This window comes from Solea solea, chromosome 16 (assembly GCF_958295425.1).
Source record: "Solea solea chromosome 16, fSolSol10.1, whole genome shotgun sequence".
Lineage (NCBI taxonomy): Eukaryota > Metazoa > Chordata > Actinopteri > Pleuronectiformes > Soleidae > Solea > Solea solea.
The window spans coordinates 19,597,717-19,617,411 of record NC_081149.1 but is presented as its reverse complement, the minus strand read 5'-3'; the positions used below and the strand labels follow the sequence as shown (position 1 = coordinate 19,617,411).

Here is a 19,695-nt window from a genome sequence, read left to right as displayed (position 1 = left end):
AAAAGACAGAATTTCTACCTTGAAAATAAACAACCATTTAGCTGATCAGAGCAACTATTATGCAGGAGCAATTCAATGAGCAGATTTGTCAGTGGTTTGAGTCATAAGAAGAGGTGCAGAGGTTTTTACTGTATCCTGCCTTTCGCCCTCGGTCAGCTGGGATTGGCTCCAGCTCCACGACCCTCATGTGGAGGATAAAGTGGTAGAAAAAGGCGGGATAACACCCAAAGATTCAGCTCCAGTGCATTTTACTTCAGCTCAGTAGAGTTATTATTCAAATCATGTTTAGACACATGATCAAATTGGTTCCCTACCAATTAATGACTCTCTCACTTTCCAAACATCTTTCATATAAAATGTTGCTAAAGAGGTGCGTGCTGCTTATTGTGTTTGCTTGCAAAGTCTCCTTTTGTGCCTTTTCACACCCACTTTTTCACTCACTCATTAAGCCTCTCTTTCTCAGAGTATCATCGGTAAACGCCAGGTCAGCCTGTGTCTATCTAGTCTGATGATCACAAAACAGACAGCCAAAGTAAGACATCCACAAAGAATGTAAGGGAGAAGAAAATGGGGAGAAAAAAGCTAAAAGCTTATTTGTTGTCATCACCTGTTTGATTAGGGGAGTGGCTGACGGAATCCCGAATGGGAGCCATGCCTGGAAAGAAAGAGGGAAGACTGTCAAACAGGCTAAGAGAGTGAGAGATAAGAGAGTGAGAGAAGGAACACAAACTGAGAGGAGAAATGTTAGAAGAGCTGGGGTGGATAGGTCATTCACTGGGAATCAAGCAGATAGACAAGAACACAAGTGTGTAACTTAGAGGAATTCATAGTAAGAAGGTCTTTTAAGAAGAGGAGACAGACATTCTAAACTCGCCACTAGTTATTGTTGGTTTTATGGATTATAGTCAAAATATACTGTTTAAATTTGCATCAACTCTTGAGCAAATCAGCAATTACTTGTTTGGTGTGCATGTAATTTATTTTCTGGTCAATAGTGACCCCTGTGATATTAAGAGCAAACCAGCACACATGTACTTCAAAAATTACCACGATTGACGACAGAGCAAAGTCATTAAGAGCTGTGAGTCAGAACACACACACATTTTAACATTTACTGTCAATAAAATAAACTGTCAAGCTGTTCCTTTGTTTATTTAAGGATGTGAACATTAGCAGACAGTGGGTGTTGGCTAATGTCTCAATGCATTTGAGGATAGATAGATAGATCAAGACAGTATGATGTGTTCTCATCTTTCTTTAAATAATTTACCTGCGAGTGTGGCTTGTGGCTGTTGCTCCTGGTTGGGCAGGAGAGCGTCCTGGGGTTGAGTGGAGAACAGGTGACCTCTGGATCCCAGGGTGACGAAGGAGGTCAAAGGTAAAAGTTTACAGGACACTGCCTCAAGGATCTGAGGTGAAGAGGCGGGGCTTGTCAGAGCAGGCAGCAGGCTGATTAGGCCCCCTTGGCATTGCTGAAGATAGTATGTGTGTTTATGTAATAAAGTTTCTGTGCAAGTAGGTGGGTATATGTTTAGGGAGGGGGAAGGGGGGTATGGTTTAGATTTAGGACTCTGCCTTCACTTGGTACACTCTGGCACTGTGAGGAATGACAAAAAGGGACAGAAGCGAAAAAAATTAATGAGTTAAGCATACGCAGCAAATCATCAACAACTAAACAAGCAACCATCTGTTTTTAAAATGCATAATTACAACATCCACCATCATTCCAGATGAATCGAATGAATCAGCATAAACATAGTCTTGAACTATTCTCATGAAGCACATTTCAAAAATGATTGTTACTCATGGCACCAATAGAAAAACTGAGTATGTGATTGGAACCCGTCATGCAGTCGTCATTGATGACAGTGGAAGGGTTGGCTTTGTCTTATGACTGAAGGCAAAAGTAGCCAAAATAAAATAGAGCAATGGTGACCACAAAAGACTTGTAGTTTGAATGGTGTACTGCAGAACAAACATTTTTTTATCACGATAATTAAGAGACTGTTGAGCTGGTTTGATGTTTTCACAGCTCCTTCCAGCATCTCACCACACTATTCTTATCACTATTCTTATGGCTTCCCCCTGACAACTCCTGCATTTAGACTTGGTATTAACATCTGACCTCAGCCAGATTGCCTTAATTCACACTTTCCATAAAATTGCATCCTGGATGCATCTTCTGTGGCCACATATGATCAGATGCAGGCTTTACTGCCCTTTATTTCGATACACACTGATGACATCACTGTTCGCAAGAAAAAAAACTGACTAACATGTTTTAATTGAGTCTGACTGTAGAGCTGTATCTACTGTCAGACTGTTTGTGTGTGTATGCATCTGTGGGTGTGTGTGCAAGTGTCAGAGAAAAAGAGGTGTGAGATGAGGAGCTTGAGTGAATCAAAGCTCTCCTCACACTGAAAAAGTTTTAACCATTAGAATCATATGGTGATTAGAGCTGAAACAATTAATTGATTACTAAATTAGTTGTCAACTATTTTGATAATCGATTAATCGGTTTGAAGCTTTTTTCATGATTAAAACATTTCCAATTGTTTAAGCTTCTTAAATGTGAATATTTTCTTAATTTATTTGCTCTGGATAACAAAGAAATCCTCAAAAGTTAATCATTTTGGTTTGTGGACAAAACAAGACATTTGAGAACATCATCATTTCCAGGTCAACATTTTTTAAGGTTTTCTGATATTCTGAACACCAAACGATTCATCAAATAATCGAGAAAATAATCGACAGATTAATCGATTATGAAAATAATCGTTAGTTGCAGCTCTAATGGTGATCACAGTCAATGTGGCAGTATCTGCAAATAAATTAACATACAAGCCACCTCCAAATGTGGTTTATGTGATCAGACCAGAGGATGCATTCAGGATGCATTAGGACCATTCAGACCTGTGCTTAACAAAATCTGGATTGGATCACTGAGGACGGATGTTAATACCAGGTCTGAATGTAGGTCAATGTTTTTGATTCAGTGCCACTGTCTTCTGAACATGGCGTATTTTCTTGCCCTCTCTTCGACTGGAGAAAACAAATATTTCCCATCTGTCTTCACCTTTGCTTATTATATACTTGAGTCTGAGACAAGTATGTGAGTCAGTTAGATGAGTCAGAGAAGCAGTATGTAGAAAAATAAGGAGGGTGGACCCCCACCACCAGTTCTCTTTTTGACGGGAAATGAATGTGTATGATTTGGACTAGTTACAGTTGTTTAACAGTCTTAACGCTGTTCGCGCTACCCTAGAATGACATGTCAAGCAAAACCTGCTACCCTTGAACAGAGCAGAGAAAACAAAAGTTCTAAGAGACAGTGGGTAACGGACAGGAAAAGTGAAACAGCACATTGGAATGAACAGCAGAGCAGAGAGGGACAGACTTCCTTCAGGGAAAGTGGACCAGTGTATTTGACAGCGAGAAGAAAAGTGTGCCTGTCTTGTGGCTTTTTCTCTGTGAAGGTTAGCAAGTGCGTTAACTCTCTCTGCCTGCTGCAGCAGTACACAGATCTATTTATAAACCCCCAGTTCAAATAGCAACCACTCTGTTCACCAGCCAAAACGATAAGAGACCCAACAACTCGTGTGCACAATGGTAGGTTGGAACCATCAGGGAAATTGTTTGTGATTTTAACATTCAGTGCTGAGTTGCATGTTCATTTCAGTGAGAATAACCTAAATCAAAACAAAGCAAAATGCAATCCAAACATTGCAGCTCATATTATGGGGAAAGCTTCATTTAAACACACAGCTATAAAAACCTACGTATTAACGAGACACACTTTACAAAGGCCAAACTCCAACTTCACTAATTTACAGCTCTCTAGCTAAACCTGGGCATACGGCCAGCACCTTAACATAAAATCTGTCAGCTGCTTAGCTACCCTCTGGAACCAATCAAAACAGAATGGAAAATGATGTCATTACAAAAACTCCAGAGAAAGTATTCTAGAGAAGGGGCATTTCATGAAAAAGCAATTCAGTTTTGACGGTAAAACTGAGATGCTCCACCTCCCCCCGACAGCCACTGTGCAAGCCCATTCCAGTGAAGTGTGTGGTTTACTTATTCTGATCTTGAGTCAAACATCCTACATGGCAGAACCTCTGTCAACCCTAATTCACATACTTTATCCTAAACATGAATAGCCATTCATCCAAATTAGGCAGTGCAAATCAAAATAAGGTAAAATGATATTTAGTACCACTATCCACATCAAATATCAAGCCACAGGTTCATGCTGAACAGTTTGAGACAAAGATTTTCTGATCAGTACTCCAAGTTGAAGTTAATTCATTTCTAAAAATGAAACTCCCAGATTGTATTTATTGCCTGCGGCTGAAACACGTAACATCTGTTTTTAACAGAGTTAATCAGTAATTTTATCAATCAGTAGCCAATGTTTTAAAGCACAATACGGTTTGAGGAAGAGCTTGTTGAGGCCAAAATGGCACTGGTAATAAATACCATTTGAATGGAAGCTCTAAGGTATGAAGATCATTTTCCTTCTTCTTGTGCTTACGTAATAAGAATTATTAAAGAAAATAACCAGCAGATTAACCAACAATGGTTGTTGTGTAGCCTGTATCTGCATGTATTTTATTATTTTTGTAAAAAGTAATTTATAACGGTATTCAGTAAAATGGCAAATTCACTTCACAAGCTACTTATGAATCATTACATATTATTTCCTTGAGTTACGTTAAATTATTGACATGAAATGTAAACACTTCTTCCCCTGGTGTGGGAAAACATGTTCTTTGCGACTACTCAGTGTAGTGTACAGTTTGTTCCTCACTCTCACTGCTTCCATTTGAGGCTTTCATGAGGGCCCCCAGAGTTGGCAGCCGCTCAACTGCTATCATCTTACAGACAGAGAGGGCTGGGGGATATGTGTGTGGGGAAATAAGCAAAAGAATAGGAATAAACAGTCAATACCAAGGTAAGAAGGAGGAGAAAAGACAGAAGAGAAATGTGGAAAAGGAGGGTTGAAGAGGCAGAGGCAACAGAGCCTGTCATTGAGGATGATGTGAGAGGAATGCAGCTGCAGAGTCAAACATGTATAAAAAGCAAAGAGGTCAACTTCCTGAAGTCAGCAGCACACAAACCCAGGACAAGGTGTACTCCTTTAACAGACAATCAGTCGCAACGAAACAAAGACTCATGAGGAAAAGTTTACGGTAGTCGGCTTTCTACCTTCCTATCTACACAAATAGCCTGGTGATCAGAGGTGGCTCTTGTGCATTTGAACACAAATAGCTGTTTTGAGAGCAAATATTAAAGAAAAACAAATACATGTACATCTGTATAAATACTTCGGCAGGTTGAGGGTCTTGGGGTCCAAAGCGAATGTAATACCCCATTACCACTTGTCAAAAAACCTGTTTAATCCCAGGTTTAATGGGTTTTTCTCCCATGTTAAAATCAGCACTCATCCCTGGGTCAAATGACTCATGGGTTTATATAAACTTTATTTTTCCAGCAATGTGCCATTTCCAGTGCAACACAGTGTCATCTTCCAAATGTTAGCATATCCATTAGCATTACTGTCTGTCGTGAACCTTACATTCTAAAAACTTCATCCAGACAATTGACAGATGGAAATAGTAATTACCATAACATTATCACTGAGAGCAATGAAGTTTATTGCCTTTTTTAGCAGCTTTGCCCAGGTTTAATAATCCCAGGTAGACCTAATTTTAGAGTAAAATAGGCTCAAGTGTCTGTATTTGATCAGGACATTGCCTTAACTACCTAGGGTCCTTTAAAAGTCCCACTTTGCTTATTCTCATATGTTTACATATATAAACAACATTATTCATTGCAATATAAATTGGTCTTGTTTTACAAGATGGCAAAAACACCAGACGACAAAGATTAGTAAACAAAAAAAGGAATGCATCTTCATTGATTCACCTGACTGTCTAAAACACTGATGTGACCTGAACAATGTTTTTATTACAGCTACAGGCACTTTTTACATGCCCTGTTGCTATGCAACTAAGAAAATCTACTTGAAGAATCATGTTTTTGCATGAATGTCATCCAACACAACATACCTTAATGCTGAAAAGGAGAAAGGCTGCACAAGAGTAGGGATTAAAATAAATATATAGGCAGTGAGGTAAGACGGGTATACAAGTATTTAAATTGTCACAATGCTTTAAAAGGCATTTTATATTGTATACACTTTACTGTATGTTATGTAAATCATTCTAGAATTGCCAGTGATCTTAATCTCAGTTTAGTTTCATCTCTCTCTGAAAAACCTAGCATAAATGTAATGTCTACAGCTGAAGTAACCAGTAAGGGTAGTTAGGGAAGACCATGTTGTCGTGGCAACATTCCTAAACACTCCCAACTCCTCTGGGCTTGTCCGACCAAGATGACATCAGCGCAAGGAGAACATGCCAGCGTTTCTTTCTCAAATATCTAAAACAACTAGCAAATGAACAGAAAAGCCGTCGGGAACTCTGGAAGAGTGATCTGAATCTCTGCTATTAAACTGAAGTGTTAGGAGAAGGTGTAGTTCACAGATTACACATACAGAAGTGTGTGCAGGAGCTGATATGGGCAAGCATCATGTGGTCCATCGCTGCCAGTGACTTTGGGAGGGGTTTCAAGGGCTACTGACCAAAAGCGATGTGCACACAAGCACAAACTTCAGATGATTTATAGGCTGATTTGTCCAATATTCACTTATCATTTGGCTCCACAGTCACCTGTTCACCTACACACAGACTAATTCTGTGCACTGCACCTGTTAAGAAATGTCTTCCTGTTCAAATTGGTCCCCTCCAATTATTTTACATTTTAGCTTGAAAGGGTATATACATATACAAGTGGTGCATATTAACTTTCCATTGCTATTTTCCTTATATTCCATAATTAGTCTACTAAACAACTTTTCTGTGTATTTTTACAAGTGAGAGTGATAACAAAATAAAGAATTAAAATATCTTATCACATTCCTATTAGATTCATGAACAAAGATGCCTTGACTATGATGCTGAAAACCATCTACAAATTAGCCTATTGACTTCTGCTGTAGTAAGACATGTATTGATTTGAGTATCAACACTCTGCCTTTTATAACAAGACAAACTTTCTTAAGTACAACAATTATGATCTTGTATACTCCTGTATAACCACTCATCACTGGGGGATGAACTTCCATGACAAAAATGGCTGTGACAGTGTACAGTCTGGTACAACCGAGACTTAATCTCTAGACAACATGTGTGTTTGTAGAGGGACACATCACCAAAACAATAGTCAGAGGAACAGACAGGAGCTTTACACGGAGGTGTGATGGTGGAGGACTAAAAACAAAAAGCGAGACAGAGAGAGAGCAATTGAAACTAAGAAGATACACTCAAGGTCAGAGGTAGATGCTATCAGACTTCCTGCCTACGCAAACCAGGACAGTCGTTTTAGCTGTAACAGTAGTAGGTTCAATGGAAACTGCAACAACAGTTCAAATGGAAAACATTACTATGTCTCAAGTACACCTCCTTTCATTAGAGCAAAGCACACTGCACTTCTGTGACACATTAACAGGGACAGACCATACAGAGAGGAAAAAATATTGGAAACGTGAATGTTTTTAAAACCTTGGTGGCTTAATCATTTAAGTAAAGTAAATTTAAGTAGTCAATGCGTGTATGGATTTTTGATCTGAGCATTTTGTGATTTATTTATTTATTTAATTTTTTCATTCATTATGTCAAAAGTGCTGAGTATTTTATATTGAGCCAGTTCTCATCATGCGTCACCAAATTCAGGTTTGTACTCTTAACAGCAGCACTGGGGGATACAAACCTATTTTAAGCCTGCAGTGGTCATTTTTTAATTAACCTTTAGAAAAATAATTCTGTTGATGTGCAACATTAATCATGTCATTGCAATGCATCTCATGCAGTTGCCTAGACAGACCTATTAAAAACAGCAGCTGAATTTCTTTCTTCTGTATCTAGAACACAATCACTCCATAGCTTCTGACAGATGCCACCTACACCACAACACCTTCTCTCACCTTTTGTCCAGTCCTGTATTTTCTTATCCACCTTCCTCTTCACACTCTCCGTCTCTCTCTCTCTTCCATCCACTGTTCTTCCCTCTATGGGTTTGATCCCTGTGGATGAGAACAGGAGGAGACACAATGAAACCACAATGCAACGTATTTGTTATTGTAGTTTATGTAGCACGAAAGGGCTTTTTAAAGAGACAAGCCAATCTTATAATTTAAAACCGAACTGAACTTTAGGGAGGAAAAGTTGAAAGTGGATACACTGATGACAGATTTGGTTGCCACCCAAACACATCAACATGGCAGGCAAAGTGCTCCATCAATATCCAGTAAGTTCTTTCATGTTCTGCCAACATGCACACAAATCCATGCAACCACCACTAAACAGAAGAAATATTTCTCAAGCGAACACTTGCAAAGAGTGTAAGATAAGCAACAGGTTTAAGAGAGGAGTACAGAATAAAATCTTTCAAATTTAAAGCACTGTAATTTGATTTCATTAACAAAACAAACCACTTGGAGATGTCAGCTTTGGCTCTGGGTGTTTTCAATAATAGATCAAATGTAACTGATGTAACCATTAACTACTGTAAATCCAAGTAACCAGTGGATGGAGATGTTTTTAGTGTCCAACAATAGAGGTAGCATTTCAACAAACCAGGCCACAGATACAGAAACCAGACACTTACACATTTGCAAAAAATAATTTGCCATTCACAGCTAATTAGATTATAGATAACTCTTATTTTTTTTCTACCAAAAACAAAGACACTTTTTTGTAGTGTCATATTAGTTTATAATCAGACTTTAGTTTCTCCTTCAGCAAGTGTTAAGTTTAGCTGCACTGGTGCCATTTAGCCCACAGGAGAAAGTCTAATCCAATAATGGGATTACAGTGCAGCATTTACCTTAGCTATAAACAGATAGCCACACAGAGAGGCTGCAACAACTTAAACAGGTACCATAGCTGCAGCATTTAACATTCAATATTTAGGTTTCAGTGCAACAATTGCAGAAGCTAAAAATTATTGATATATCACTGAAATTAAGTTTAAATGACAACTGCATCTTCAAGTCACTCATGTAACTCATGTTTCAGAGCCTACACAACGACCCTTTAAATATGGTTGTAGTTCGCATGAAACTACATTTTTTTTTTCAGCATATTCAGACACCACCCTTCTGTCTCTGTTCCCATAGTCTCCCCCCCCCCCCCATCTCCTTCCTCCACTTCTTTCCAACCATCAAGTGCTTCAGCAGATGGCTTTGGGTTCAACGACAACAGAGCATGGTGGGGGCCTCCTGGAGTGCACATATACACATCACCAACAGCATCTGTTTATGAATGGACCAACAATTACCCATCCCCCGACAGCTACAGCTGACAGAGGGAGGAGGACACTTCCAGTCACCAAAAGCAAGACCAGGAATAAAAAAAGACCAAGGCCCTCAGAACAGAGGGTGAGAGACAGAAGAAACGGAGATAAGGACAACAACGATGTGTCTACAAACATCTTTGTGACTATAATAAAATAAATCTACATCAGCTCTAAGATTTTTTTGGTTCCTGTTAATACTTCCCTTTTTATAAATATCAAAAAAGAGAGGCAGTCTTTTTGACAATTTTAGAGCTGTCTATGAAATACTTATTCCCAGACCTAAAGATAAAGCTACATACTGCTTATTTAGTCTGACCAACTATAAAGGACATTTTGTCTTTTGCGAAGAAAAAATAAAACCGAATAAATTGGCAAAAACTTTTATAAAATGCAGTGAATATGAAATATAGAAATAATGACTCTACTGTAATAAGCTCAGTAAAAGTCAAAAACACATAATTCAAACTGACAATTTGTGGCACCATTACCAGTAAATTTGGCACGTACCAAACTCCAATGTCCTGAATGTCTTTTTGAATTGGTTGCAGTGGTGTACCTAACCTTTTCATTTAACTGCACCAGCACAGAATCAAATGCAGCCCACTTTTTCAGCATGCCACCTTCAGCAGCACAATTTTAAGAGTTGCGTTTTTGTCATTTCTCATAAGCATTCACACTTATGTAAATGATTGTAAACTAGAATAAGGTGTAGGTAAATGTTTGTCTTCATTAAAAGCACAAACAAATTGTGCGTAGACACAAACACAAATATTGACATTGCTTCACTGTTAGATCTACAAGGGAAAATCTGACTGTTTTGTACTGGTTGTATGATGAATATAGGGCGACATAAACACATAATAAACAACTTATTGCAAGACAGACACGATTCCATTATTACTAACCAATATTATATAAATAAGAAACTAATATATTATATAATGACTACTACTATATTACACTGTGGTCTACTGTAGTGAGTATATTATCAGTCCCACTGGTGCGGTGCTCACCTTGGCGCTTAAGCACACAAACTCTAATGCTGCGGTCACACCGGACACAGTGCAATGAGTTTACTGCAAGGGTGACGGAGCTCCGGTGGTTGGATAATAAACAGGGAGGGAGATAACGATGATACTGTGACATGTCTGGGTTTATCAAAAGAAAGGAGCGCTAGCAAGTTAATGCCATCTACTGAACTTGCAAACCAAGACGCTTGTAGGAGAAAAATACCATGAACTTCCCTCTTTACTATCGTTTGATATAAGGCTGCATGCACTGTGTGTGGAGAGAAGGGGCAGACCAATCAGCTGATAGTGTGTAAGACACAGAGAAGGGAGATTAATAAACAAAATAATACAGTTGTGTTTTAAATAGTGTTGGGGGAAAAAAAGAGACAGAATTATTTGTGACAGTCAGTGCCGATTCTGTCACAACACACAATCAATGTGGAAATATATATGGGAAACTCTGGAAATGTTAGGTGTACAGCCAATGAAAATTTTTTGTCGCACAGTAACCCATCATAATTTATTCAAAATTATACTTGGATTTATGAGGTGATGAAGGTCAATGGTCTCCAGAGCCTTCAGATTATTGCATCCTTAAACTTTGCATTCTTCCGTCCCAGTAGTGAGTCATACAGTGAAGCCAATAGGGAGGGGATATTGATTGTATTTGTATGCTTTGGGAAGGTTTTCACACAAACACAAACAACGTAAAACCAAACATCCACCAAACATACACTGATAGATCTCAAGGATCTATTAACACACTCAAAGGGTTTCTCTGTCCCTAAAGAACAAAAGCCTGGGGTTAGTCGCATGGCTAATTTACATGTACAACACCATATCATTTACATAAATTTGCATTTGCGTGTTCTCACACTGAAGGCTCCTCAGGAAAGCCATCACTCAATTAAGAAATGACAGCGGGTGTCGTCTCATCACAAACAGCCCTAAAAGGAAAAGCTCTGTCAGGCTGACTTCGCAAGATGTGACATTTCTAGTCTGGCAGCATTAAACGTGTTGTTTCACCAGAGCAGTCAAAATCAGGCCAGTTCGTTTCAGGTCATGGTAGCTCATAAGAAGCAATGCGATTTTTTTGCATTCAACTGAGACTGAGACTGAGGCTGAGGCGGGTGGGGCAAGTTGTGATTCTATTTCTGACAGAAAGACTTCTTACCAAGTTTATGAAAGGCAAATTCAAATCAATTTTAAATGTGTTTTTTATTTTACAAAACAAGAAATTAGTTAAATCATGATCCTTATTACTATAAATTGTTAGTAAATTGCAATTTAATTATATCTGGCAGAGAGGAGAACAAGTGATGAACGCAATAACTAAAAACACAATGTAGTGAAAGGCACACAAATTATTTTGTTTTTATTAGCAATGCAGTATATGCAAGGTGGTGACAGAAGAGTCTCAAAAACTCAATCTCAGCTATACTAATCCAAGCTAATTTGATTATACAAGCAAATTCAAAGACACGGTTGCCCATCCACAACATTTTGCTCATAAAATTGGCTCCGAGTGGCTTGCATCCCAGTTACACCCACATAGGTCAAAGCCATTACATGCTTCATTCATGCTCCTTGATTATTCTAGTCTCATGACCATCTGCAGGTGTGGCTTTACAGCTTAGGAGGACAATGATCAACTACCTGATCCCCAATCAATGTTGAAGGACAAGGAACTGCAAGATGTCTATATACCCATGTTATGCAAGTTTACACTGCAACCACTTCTAACACTGTCAACTGCTTGAGGAATCTCCTGATATTTTTAGACATGACAACATGACAAAGACAACAACAACTTCAGGAATTGAAAATGAAACTAAACAGCATACTGTTCTCAGTCAAAGGAAATAACATTGGTCACAACGGACATTATTTTGACTGTGTTATGGGTGAGAACAAATTCAAGCGTAAAAAAGCCAAAGAAGGAATGTTCAACACCTCAGTTTTTACCATGAACTATGCAACAAGTGCCACAACCGCTCCAATGTTTCACGTTTATTATGAAACAGTGGTTTGCCTTTTATAAACTGCCTGCTGTTAACTGTGACTGCACAGCTGCCTCATAAGAAAAAACACTTTCCAAAACTATGAATAAGAAAATGAAGTGACCTCAAACAATACTGTACTGCAAGTGTGTTATTTATGGAACAAAAACAGAAATTCCATCCTTTCCATACTCGTTAACACAAAATAGCTACTTGAAAATGAACACCACTGATTTAATCTGACACTGAGGGAAATGCTTTACAGATTTCAAATGAAACATGATTCACATGTGGCAAATAAGGAAGTGGTTGTCGTAAGAGTCAACAGCAAAGGAGAAAGCAATTCACATTATTTTACTTTGAAGTAAAAATGCTGCTTCCTCTTACATTACTTCAGCTTCAATTATTCACACACACCTGGAAAATGCTACAATGCTAGAAAAATAAAGAACATCTGTCTTTAGCAACAAACCTGCATAACAGACACAGGTGTTGCTTCATAAACAACATTTTCAAATCATGAACCACAACAAAAGTATTTTAAAAGAAATGCAGTTGACATGTTTGACACATCTAGTTTATATAACAAACTCCAGCCAACACTGAAAACAGTCACTTCTGGAGATGAGACATGTCAAAAAGCAGGGAGTGGAAACATATCTGGAAACTGGATGTGACAATATTTATAAACAGATTCAAGATCTAAAAATGGAAAACACATTAAACATGACTCTGGGCACAAGGCAATAGACTAGTTGTGGTCCAAGCCGCTATTGTGTGTGTGCATGAAGACCAACTGTATGGACACAATGAGCTGCACAAACACCTCTCCACACACAAAACATCAGGACCATGGCTTCTCATTTAGCGATTTTAAAAACAGCAAAGCTTACTCAGCACAATGCGACCTAGAGCAACCCAGACCCTCCAGTTCAATTCAAATGGAACTGCATGTGCTTGCATAAGCAGCAGCTGCCTGTTCTGTGTCCCCCTGACCCACACTCTCCGCATTAGCAACCGGTCATGCTATCATCTAAAAGCAGTAACAAGCAGTATAAGTGCAGCTCAGCTCCAAACGGTGTGGTTTGGAATGGTTCCCTGATCTGGCATACATGACCACTATGTCAGCTACATAAATAGCGTGACATCATACCAGTGCGACACAGTGTAGCCTACTGCACAGTCCCCGGTGCTGAGGTTATTTTTTGGGAGAAAAAACCTCACAAACAGCCTTGAATCCTCTTTCCATTAATGCAAGGTATATTTAAAATGGGCATGTTCTGTATTTTTCACATTCAATTTCCAATTTTGAATAGAAGGATCAGTTCCATGCTGACTAACCGCCTGAAGTGTGCCCATGGTACAGTTCGGTTTAGTACAGTACGGTATAGTTTGGAGCGGTAAAGCCTTCAATCAGGCTTGCGTTTCAACTAGGAACGGTACCTTTACTTGGTAGGCAGGATGTGCACTGTGCCCGATGGCCGCTAGAACGAGATATGTAGCGTGAGGTTGAAGCAGTGCACCAACACTGTTTGTTCTGCTCAGTTTGTGGCTGTTTGACTCGACAAGACGTCAAGCCTTGTGTGAGAATAGCCTCCCGGCGTACCAAAAAGGAAGGGTACCAAAAAAATGTGTACCGCACCATACCATATCAAACATTTCCACTCCGTTGAAACACGGCTGACCACTGTGCTACATACCCCAACAGAATTTTGATACTCCTCACAACTTTTGACACAAGCTGGTCCAAAAGATTTCAGAGAGCAAAAGAGTAAGTGTTAACATTATCACACTCACCAGTTAAGATGCTTCAGTTTCTTTGGTGGCAACAGCTTCCAATTCCAAATCTATGAATAAGAAACAAGATAAGATTAATCTTTCAGACAGCAAAGACCACACTTATCAAAACACACCTCGCCTATAAATAAATATTACCCTGCATGTGGGTGTGATGCAGTTTTATTGGTATATTGTGATTCAACAACCCATCAGGAAAAACAGCATGTGAGTGTTTAATAGGCAGGTGCAACACAGTCCACGAGTCTTCAAAAAAATGTGGCAATAACTTCATGTAACATGGGTTATATGCATGCACCTCACCCAAGTAATTTACAAAAGGACAATCATACACAGACAACTCGATGGCTAATTGCTGTTCTGAAACTATTTCAACTAGGTGATGTGGAAATGCAGGTTAAACTGCATGACAAGAGAAATGCATGAACAAGGCCTGATGAAATCGGGTGCTACAAGTTGAATTAAGAAAGTGTGTGTGTTTGACAGATAAAAACAGAGAGAGAGTGTGTCTCGGTCAGAGTTACAGATCTGCTCTTGATCGGCCATTATCTCAGCTGTAGCCCGACTTGCAGCTTCACCAACATGGCTTCTCTCGACTTCCCTCTATTTTTCCAGCACAGCCAACAGTTATACGGCATTTCATTACAGTCAGTACAATTACAATAATATGTGGTTTAGTCGCGCTTACAGTGCCATTTGTCGGCAATCAAAAGTCACACGAATACGTGGGTAAAATCAACACAGCGGAGGTCTGGTGTTGAGCTATCCGGCTGCTCCGTCACTCTGCCGACAGAGGGTGTTAAACGCCCTGACCGACACACAACTCTGCAGGACAGGTTATCAGTTTAACCACTAAATTTACATCTTTGTCGCATTTCACCGCAAACCTACAGAGTAATTAATGACATAGGAATCACCGCCACCCCATGCAATTTGCCCCGAAGCCGGGCAATCTCCACGAACCGCCAGTGAGCAACCTGCGTCGTATGATTAGCATAGCCACTACTGCTAGCGTTACGAAGCGGCTAGTTAGCTTACCCAGTCTTGCTTAAAATGTAGTACGACATGAACATAAACACAGTGGTACGTGGAAACGACGAACAACCATTAACTGACCAAACAATGTATGCGTTCGTGTTCAATGAAATGTCGAATATATCAACATAAACCTAAAGCACAGCTAAGTAACCAAGGATAACCTATAGTCAGAGTAGTTAGCGTTAGCACAAGGTTACGCTGCCAACAAATTCAACCATGTAACTGTCACACACACGCACACACACGTATATATATCACTCGTCGGTTATCTGCACGCTAACTCACATACACATATTTGTCAGCCGATACCTTGATAATTTACGATTGCAAACTGCGATGCGACATAATCGGTTTGCCAAGTTATGCTAGCTAGACTAGCATAGCTTAGTCGTAGCTAACTAAACAACAGCGGCTGCTCAACTTATCTGCACCAGCCCCCCGGTCTCCCTGCCCTGGACTCCCAGTGTACATTTAGCTCGACAAAAGCAGACGACACACGGAAGAAAAGAAGCGAAAATAAACCTCACCTCATTGAAGTATAAAGTGCAACAGAGTGGAAAGGAAAGCCGATTGTAAGGCTAAAAGAAATTCTGCGTTTGCAGCATCTACGAGGGGAGGAATTCGTCCTGCATGATCGCCATTTTCTTCATTCGCTGCTGACTTCTTTCGCTTGAGCTCTGCTTTCCCCTCCTCTCTCCGCATTCACTTCAGCTCTAGCTCTGTGTGTGTGCGTGTGTGAAAGAGAGAGAGTACTGTGTATGTTTCAGGAGGGGGGCAGGAAACACGTTCACCACTTCCTCTCACTGAGAAAACCCCAGTCTAATGTTACTGTATGGCTTCGAGAGAAATTGCAAGTAAACCTTTGTGAAAATAAGCATGTCCACTTTACATAAATATTGATTATTTTAGCGAGAAACAAAACCCAGTAACATGGTGTCAATCATTTTTACTTCAACTCTTCTACAATAAGATTGGCCAATAGACCTGCACTAATGGCACATAATTTATGCGTCTATGTGCACTTTCTTGTACTAGGACCAAAAAGCAAACATTTATTATTATTTGACTATATGACGTTGACATATACACTCTCCAGTTATCTCAACTTAATCTATTTATTCTCCTTGAAAGTAAATAATGATGTCCTCATATGGACACATTTTAACCCCCTTATTAAAGGGCTTATTGTTTATTTTTTTCAACAGTTGCTGTAGTATACTAGGTCATTTGGTCATGTTTTTGTTTATCTGTTTGTTTTATAATAGCCAGTCTCCACACCCTCCTCTCCCATGGGCATAATTGGATTGCAATAAAATATCATTAAAACGTTTATGAAGAGATGTAAAGAAAGAGCAAAGCTATTATAAACTATCGTAAGCTGAAATGCATATGATGGAAGCAACACATTCAGGAGAATTAATAAAGTATTCATTGGGTGTAGGAGAGATAGGTCTTCTGCAGGAGATTGCGGAGTCAAAACACCCATATCGACTCAGTCGAAGTGTCCTTGAGCAGAGCACTGTCTTTCTATATGTGCCTCTGGGGGAAATAACCAAAATTATAAATTAAATATACATATATATATAATATAAATTAAAATTATTGCCACATATACTTAATTCTCCCCATTACTACACAACTCAAATGAACAAGTGGTGTTTTTTTGTTTTTTCTTGCCAGTATAGCCTACAAGAGGAAATGCATGCTCTGCATGTTGCTGGTACTTGATTTGAATGTATGTTGTATGAGGAAAGTGAAAATTTCAGTATCTCGCTTCTGTTTTCACAAGCCCGTCTCAGCCACCAATGCATTACTGTTACATAAGACAACAAAAATTGAAAAGATTAAAAAAAGAAAAGAAAAAAGAGAGAGAGATAGACAGGGGGAAAAGGGGAGAGGCTATGCTGAGACAGTAGAGAAACAAACACAGTGTGGAATCTGCCAACGTTTTACCAACAGACAAGAGACAAAGGCTGTTGCTGCTTACAGTAGAGACAGACAAAATGTGTGTGCAAAGCAGTGACCATTGACCCGCCATTGGCAAAAACAACCTCCAACCTTCTGCACAAATTACCTCCCTTATCTGTGTGTATTTGACTGTCGGAGAGAGAGAGGGAGATGAGTAGAGTTCATTTAAAGGCAAGTAATGATTTTATTTGACCAGGTATCAAAGACAGCAAGATTAGATTGTATACTAAACTCTACTAACAAGTGGGCGAGCTCTCAGCCAAAGGGGAAGAGCTGCCAAACACTGCCCATGGTTTCCCAATAGGTTGCTACCGCCATTGTTGTTCACTGCACCTGGGACTTCACATTTAATTGGTCTCCAAATGGGAAAATATCCCATTGTCTGTCCCTGTAGTTGTCACCCTGCCTGCCTCCATGCACTTGTTTGAAGTTCCTATTTCACAGCTGTTAGGTCATAATTACAAAGCCAGTCAGAGTGAGGATGTCAGGGGGACAAAGAGGTTGGTGGTTCTTCAGCGAAATAAAAACAACATCAAACCTTGAAAGGACTATTATTCAGCTGCAAAATCAAGCCGACAGGAAACATGTCTGATGAGAACGAATGGGATCTTGGGTTATATGCAAGAAAAAAAAACACAATCTGTCACATTTTTTTTTAGGCTATTGAACGTCTGCCAAACATGACAGTAAATGTGATCAAATATTACGGAATATCAATATTATTTATGCTTTCACCACTTGCCAACTCTTTAGAGTAGACTTCCTTTGAGTTACTGCAGTGTAATGTGTTGCACTTCAAACAAACACCCTGTATCAACATCATCCGCCAGTTGTACTGTAGTTCAATATGTTGTAGTTACTGCTCGAGACCCATGGGACACTACAGGATGTTCTGACACGGTAGCAGATGGTTTAGGGCAATTTGACACAAGTATGCAAACAAACCACACGACCCACAGACTTGTCAGGTCTTTTTTTTTTTTTTTTTTTTTTTAATACAGTCATAACAGACATTAGCTGGCGCAGCACAAGACAAAGCACAAACTGTGACACTGACGCACTGAGCTGTATTGTTTTTGACAGGGACGCTTTTCTCTGCACCGCAAGTGCTGCTGTCGTTTCCGTCTTTTAAAACAACCTTCTTCACTCGGTGCACGTTACACCCAGTTGTGCCAGAGCTTGATAGTTTAAGGTCACAGTGCAGTATCAATCATAAAACTTGTCACGGCGGTAGTCTGACACAAAACAGAGACTTCCAGAGACACACGGCGTTAAAAAAACAAGCAAGAAACTGGATGCGTTTAGGTTTAAAGATTTAAATTGTGGTTAGGTTAAGGGTTAGGCATCTGCTGGTTATGGTTATTATAATACTTTGTCTAGGCTGTCCAAATGAATGGAAGTGTCCTAACAAGAACAGCTGTGCACACCTGTGTGTGTGTCAAGTCAAAGAGTGTAGTAATAGTTTGTGACAAGGCAGTCACCTTGACAGGGAGAGCAGTGTATACAGAGGAGGCCAAGGTTTAATTACACACAGACACACAAACGCGGGAAGCAGACCCCGGTTACTTGGAAGCGCACACACACACACACACACCAGTGTCCACACTGACTGATAAAGTTATGCAATTCCATGTGAACACACCCCCACAACTGCCTCAAACGTGTTCATTCACGCACACACACACACACACTCGCTTGAGTGTTTGAGCGTCTCTTTGTTTTTTTTGAAGGAATGTAATGTTTTTCTGTGTCCACTATCGTTGCCTCTTTTGCAGCTATAACATTTTGAGTATTTAGTGCGCATGCACACAGTGATCAGTTGCAGCTGCAGGAGTTTGGGAGTGTGGAACAAAAAAAAAAATGGGAGAGCCATTGTAGTGGAGAGAAAAGGGAGCATAGATAATTGGGCTGAAATGTGAATGTACAAGAGGAAAAGGGAAAGTGAGCATGCAGGAGTACAGAGAACAGAGGGAACAAAGTAAGTGAGGACAGAGAGAGAGAGAGAGAGAGAGTGAGAGATTATGTGCAGGAGCGAGAGTGCGAGAGACAGACTGACAGACAGAAGAAGGTCAGAAAGGAGATTTGCATGTCAAGTAGTAATAGGCTTGTCCCGAGTACAGACATGCACACTACTAAGCTGGCGTTTTTGTAATGCTGCAGTATGTGTGTATGCAGTGAATTACTTCTATGACTGCCAGCCTACACTATCGTAGCCTCTGAACCTCTCATATTTACGTTTGTTCCGTTTCTTCAGTCTCACTCTTGAGTTCTCAAACCTGGAAAACAACAAACACATGTCTGGCATCTGAGCGTGTCTGTGACTTTGATGTTGCTCAGACTCTTTTTTTTTTTTCTCACCATGTCTTTGAGTCTGATCCAAATCATTCATCACTCATTCAGACTGCCCCCCCCCCCACCCCGGTCTACACGTACCACCACAACCCCTTCATTTTTCACATTGT

At 39.7% G+C, this 19,695-nt stretch overlaps 1 protein-coding gene across 5 annotated transcripts in view; it reads right to left on the bottom strand.

The window, feature by feature from the left end:
• Positions 1-16,007, bottom strand: part of LOC131476036 (trinucleotide repeat-containing gene 6A protein-like) — a 31,604-nt gene extending 15,597 nt beyond the window's left edge. For 3 of the 5 annotated variants that reach the window (XM_058654490.1, XM_058654492.1, XM_058654493.1), the window contains exons 1-5: positions 15,793-16,007; positions 14,228-14,277; positions 8,048-8,146; positions 1,271-1,597; positions 608-655 (exon numbers count right to left, since the gene is read on the bottom strand). In XM_058654490.1, coding sequence (XP_058510473.1) covers positions 608-653 — 46 coding nt within the window. In that variant the 5' untranslated portion in view covers positions 654-655; positions 1,271-1,597; positions 8,048-8,146; positions 14,228-14,277; positions 15,793-16,007. The remainder of the gene's footprint in view (positions 1-607; positions 656-1,270; positions 1,598-8,047; positions 8,147-14,227; positions 14,278-15,792) is intronic. The other 2 variants (XM_058654494.1, XM_058654491.1) reach the window with 2 other exon arrangements.
• Between the last annotated feature and the right edge of the window lie 3,688 nt (positions 16,008-19,695).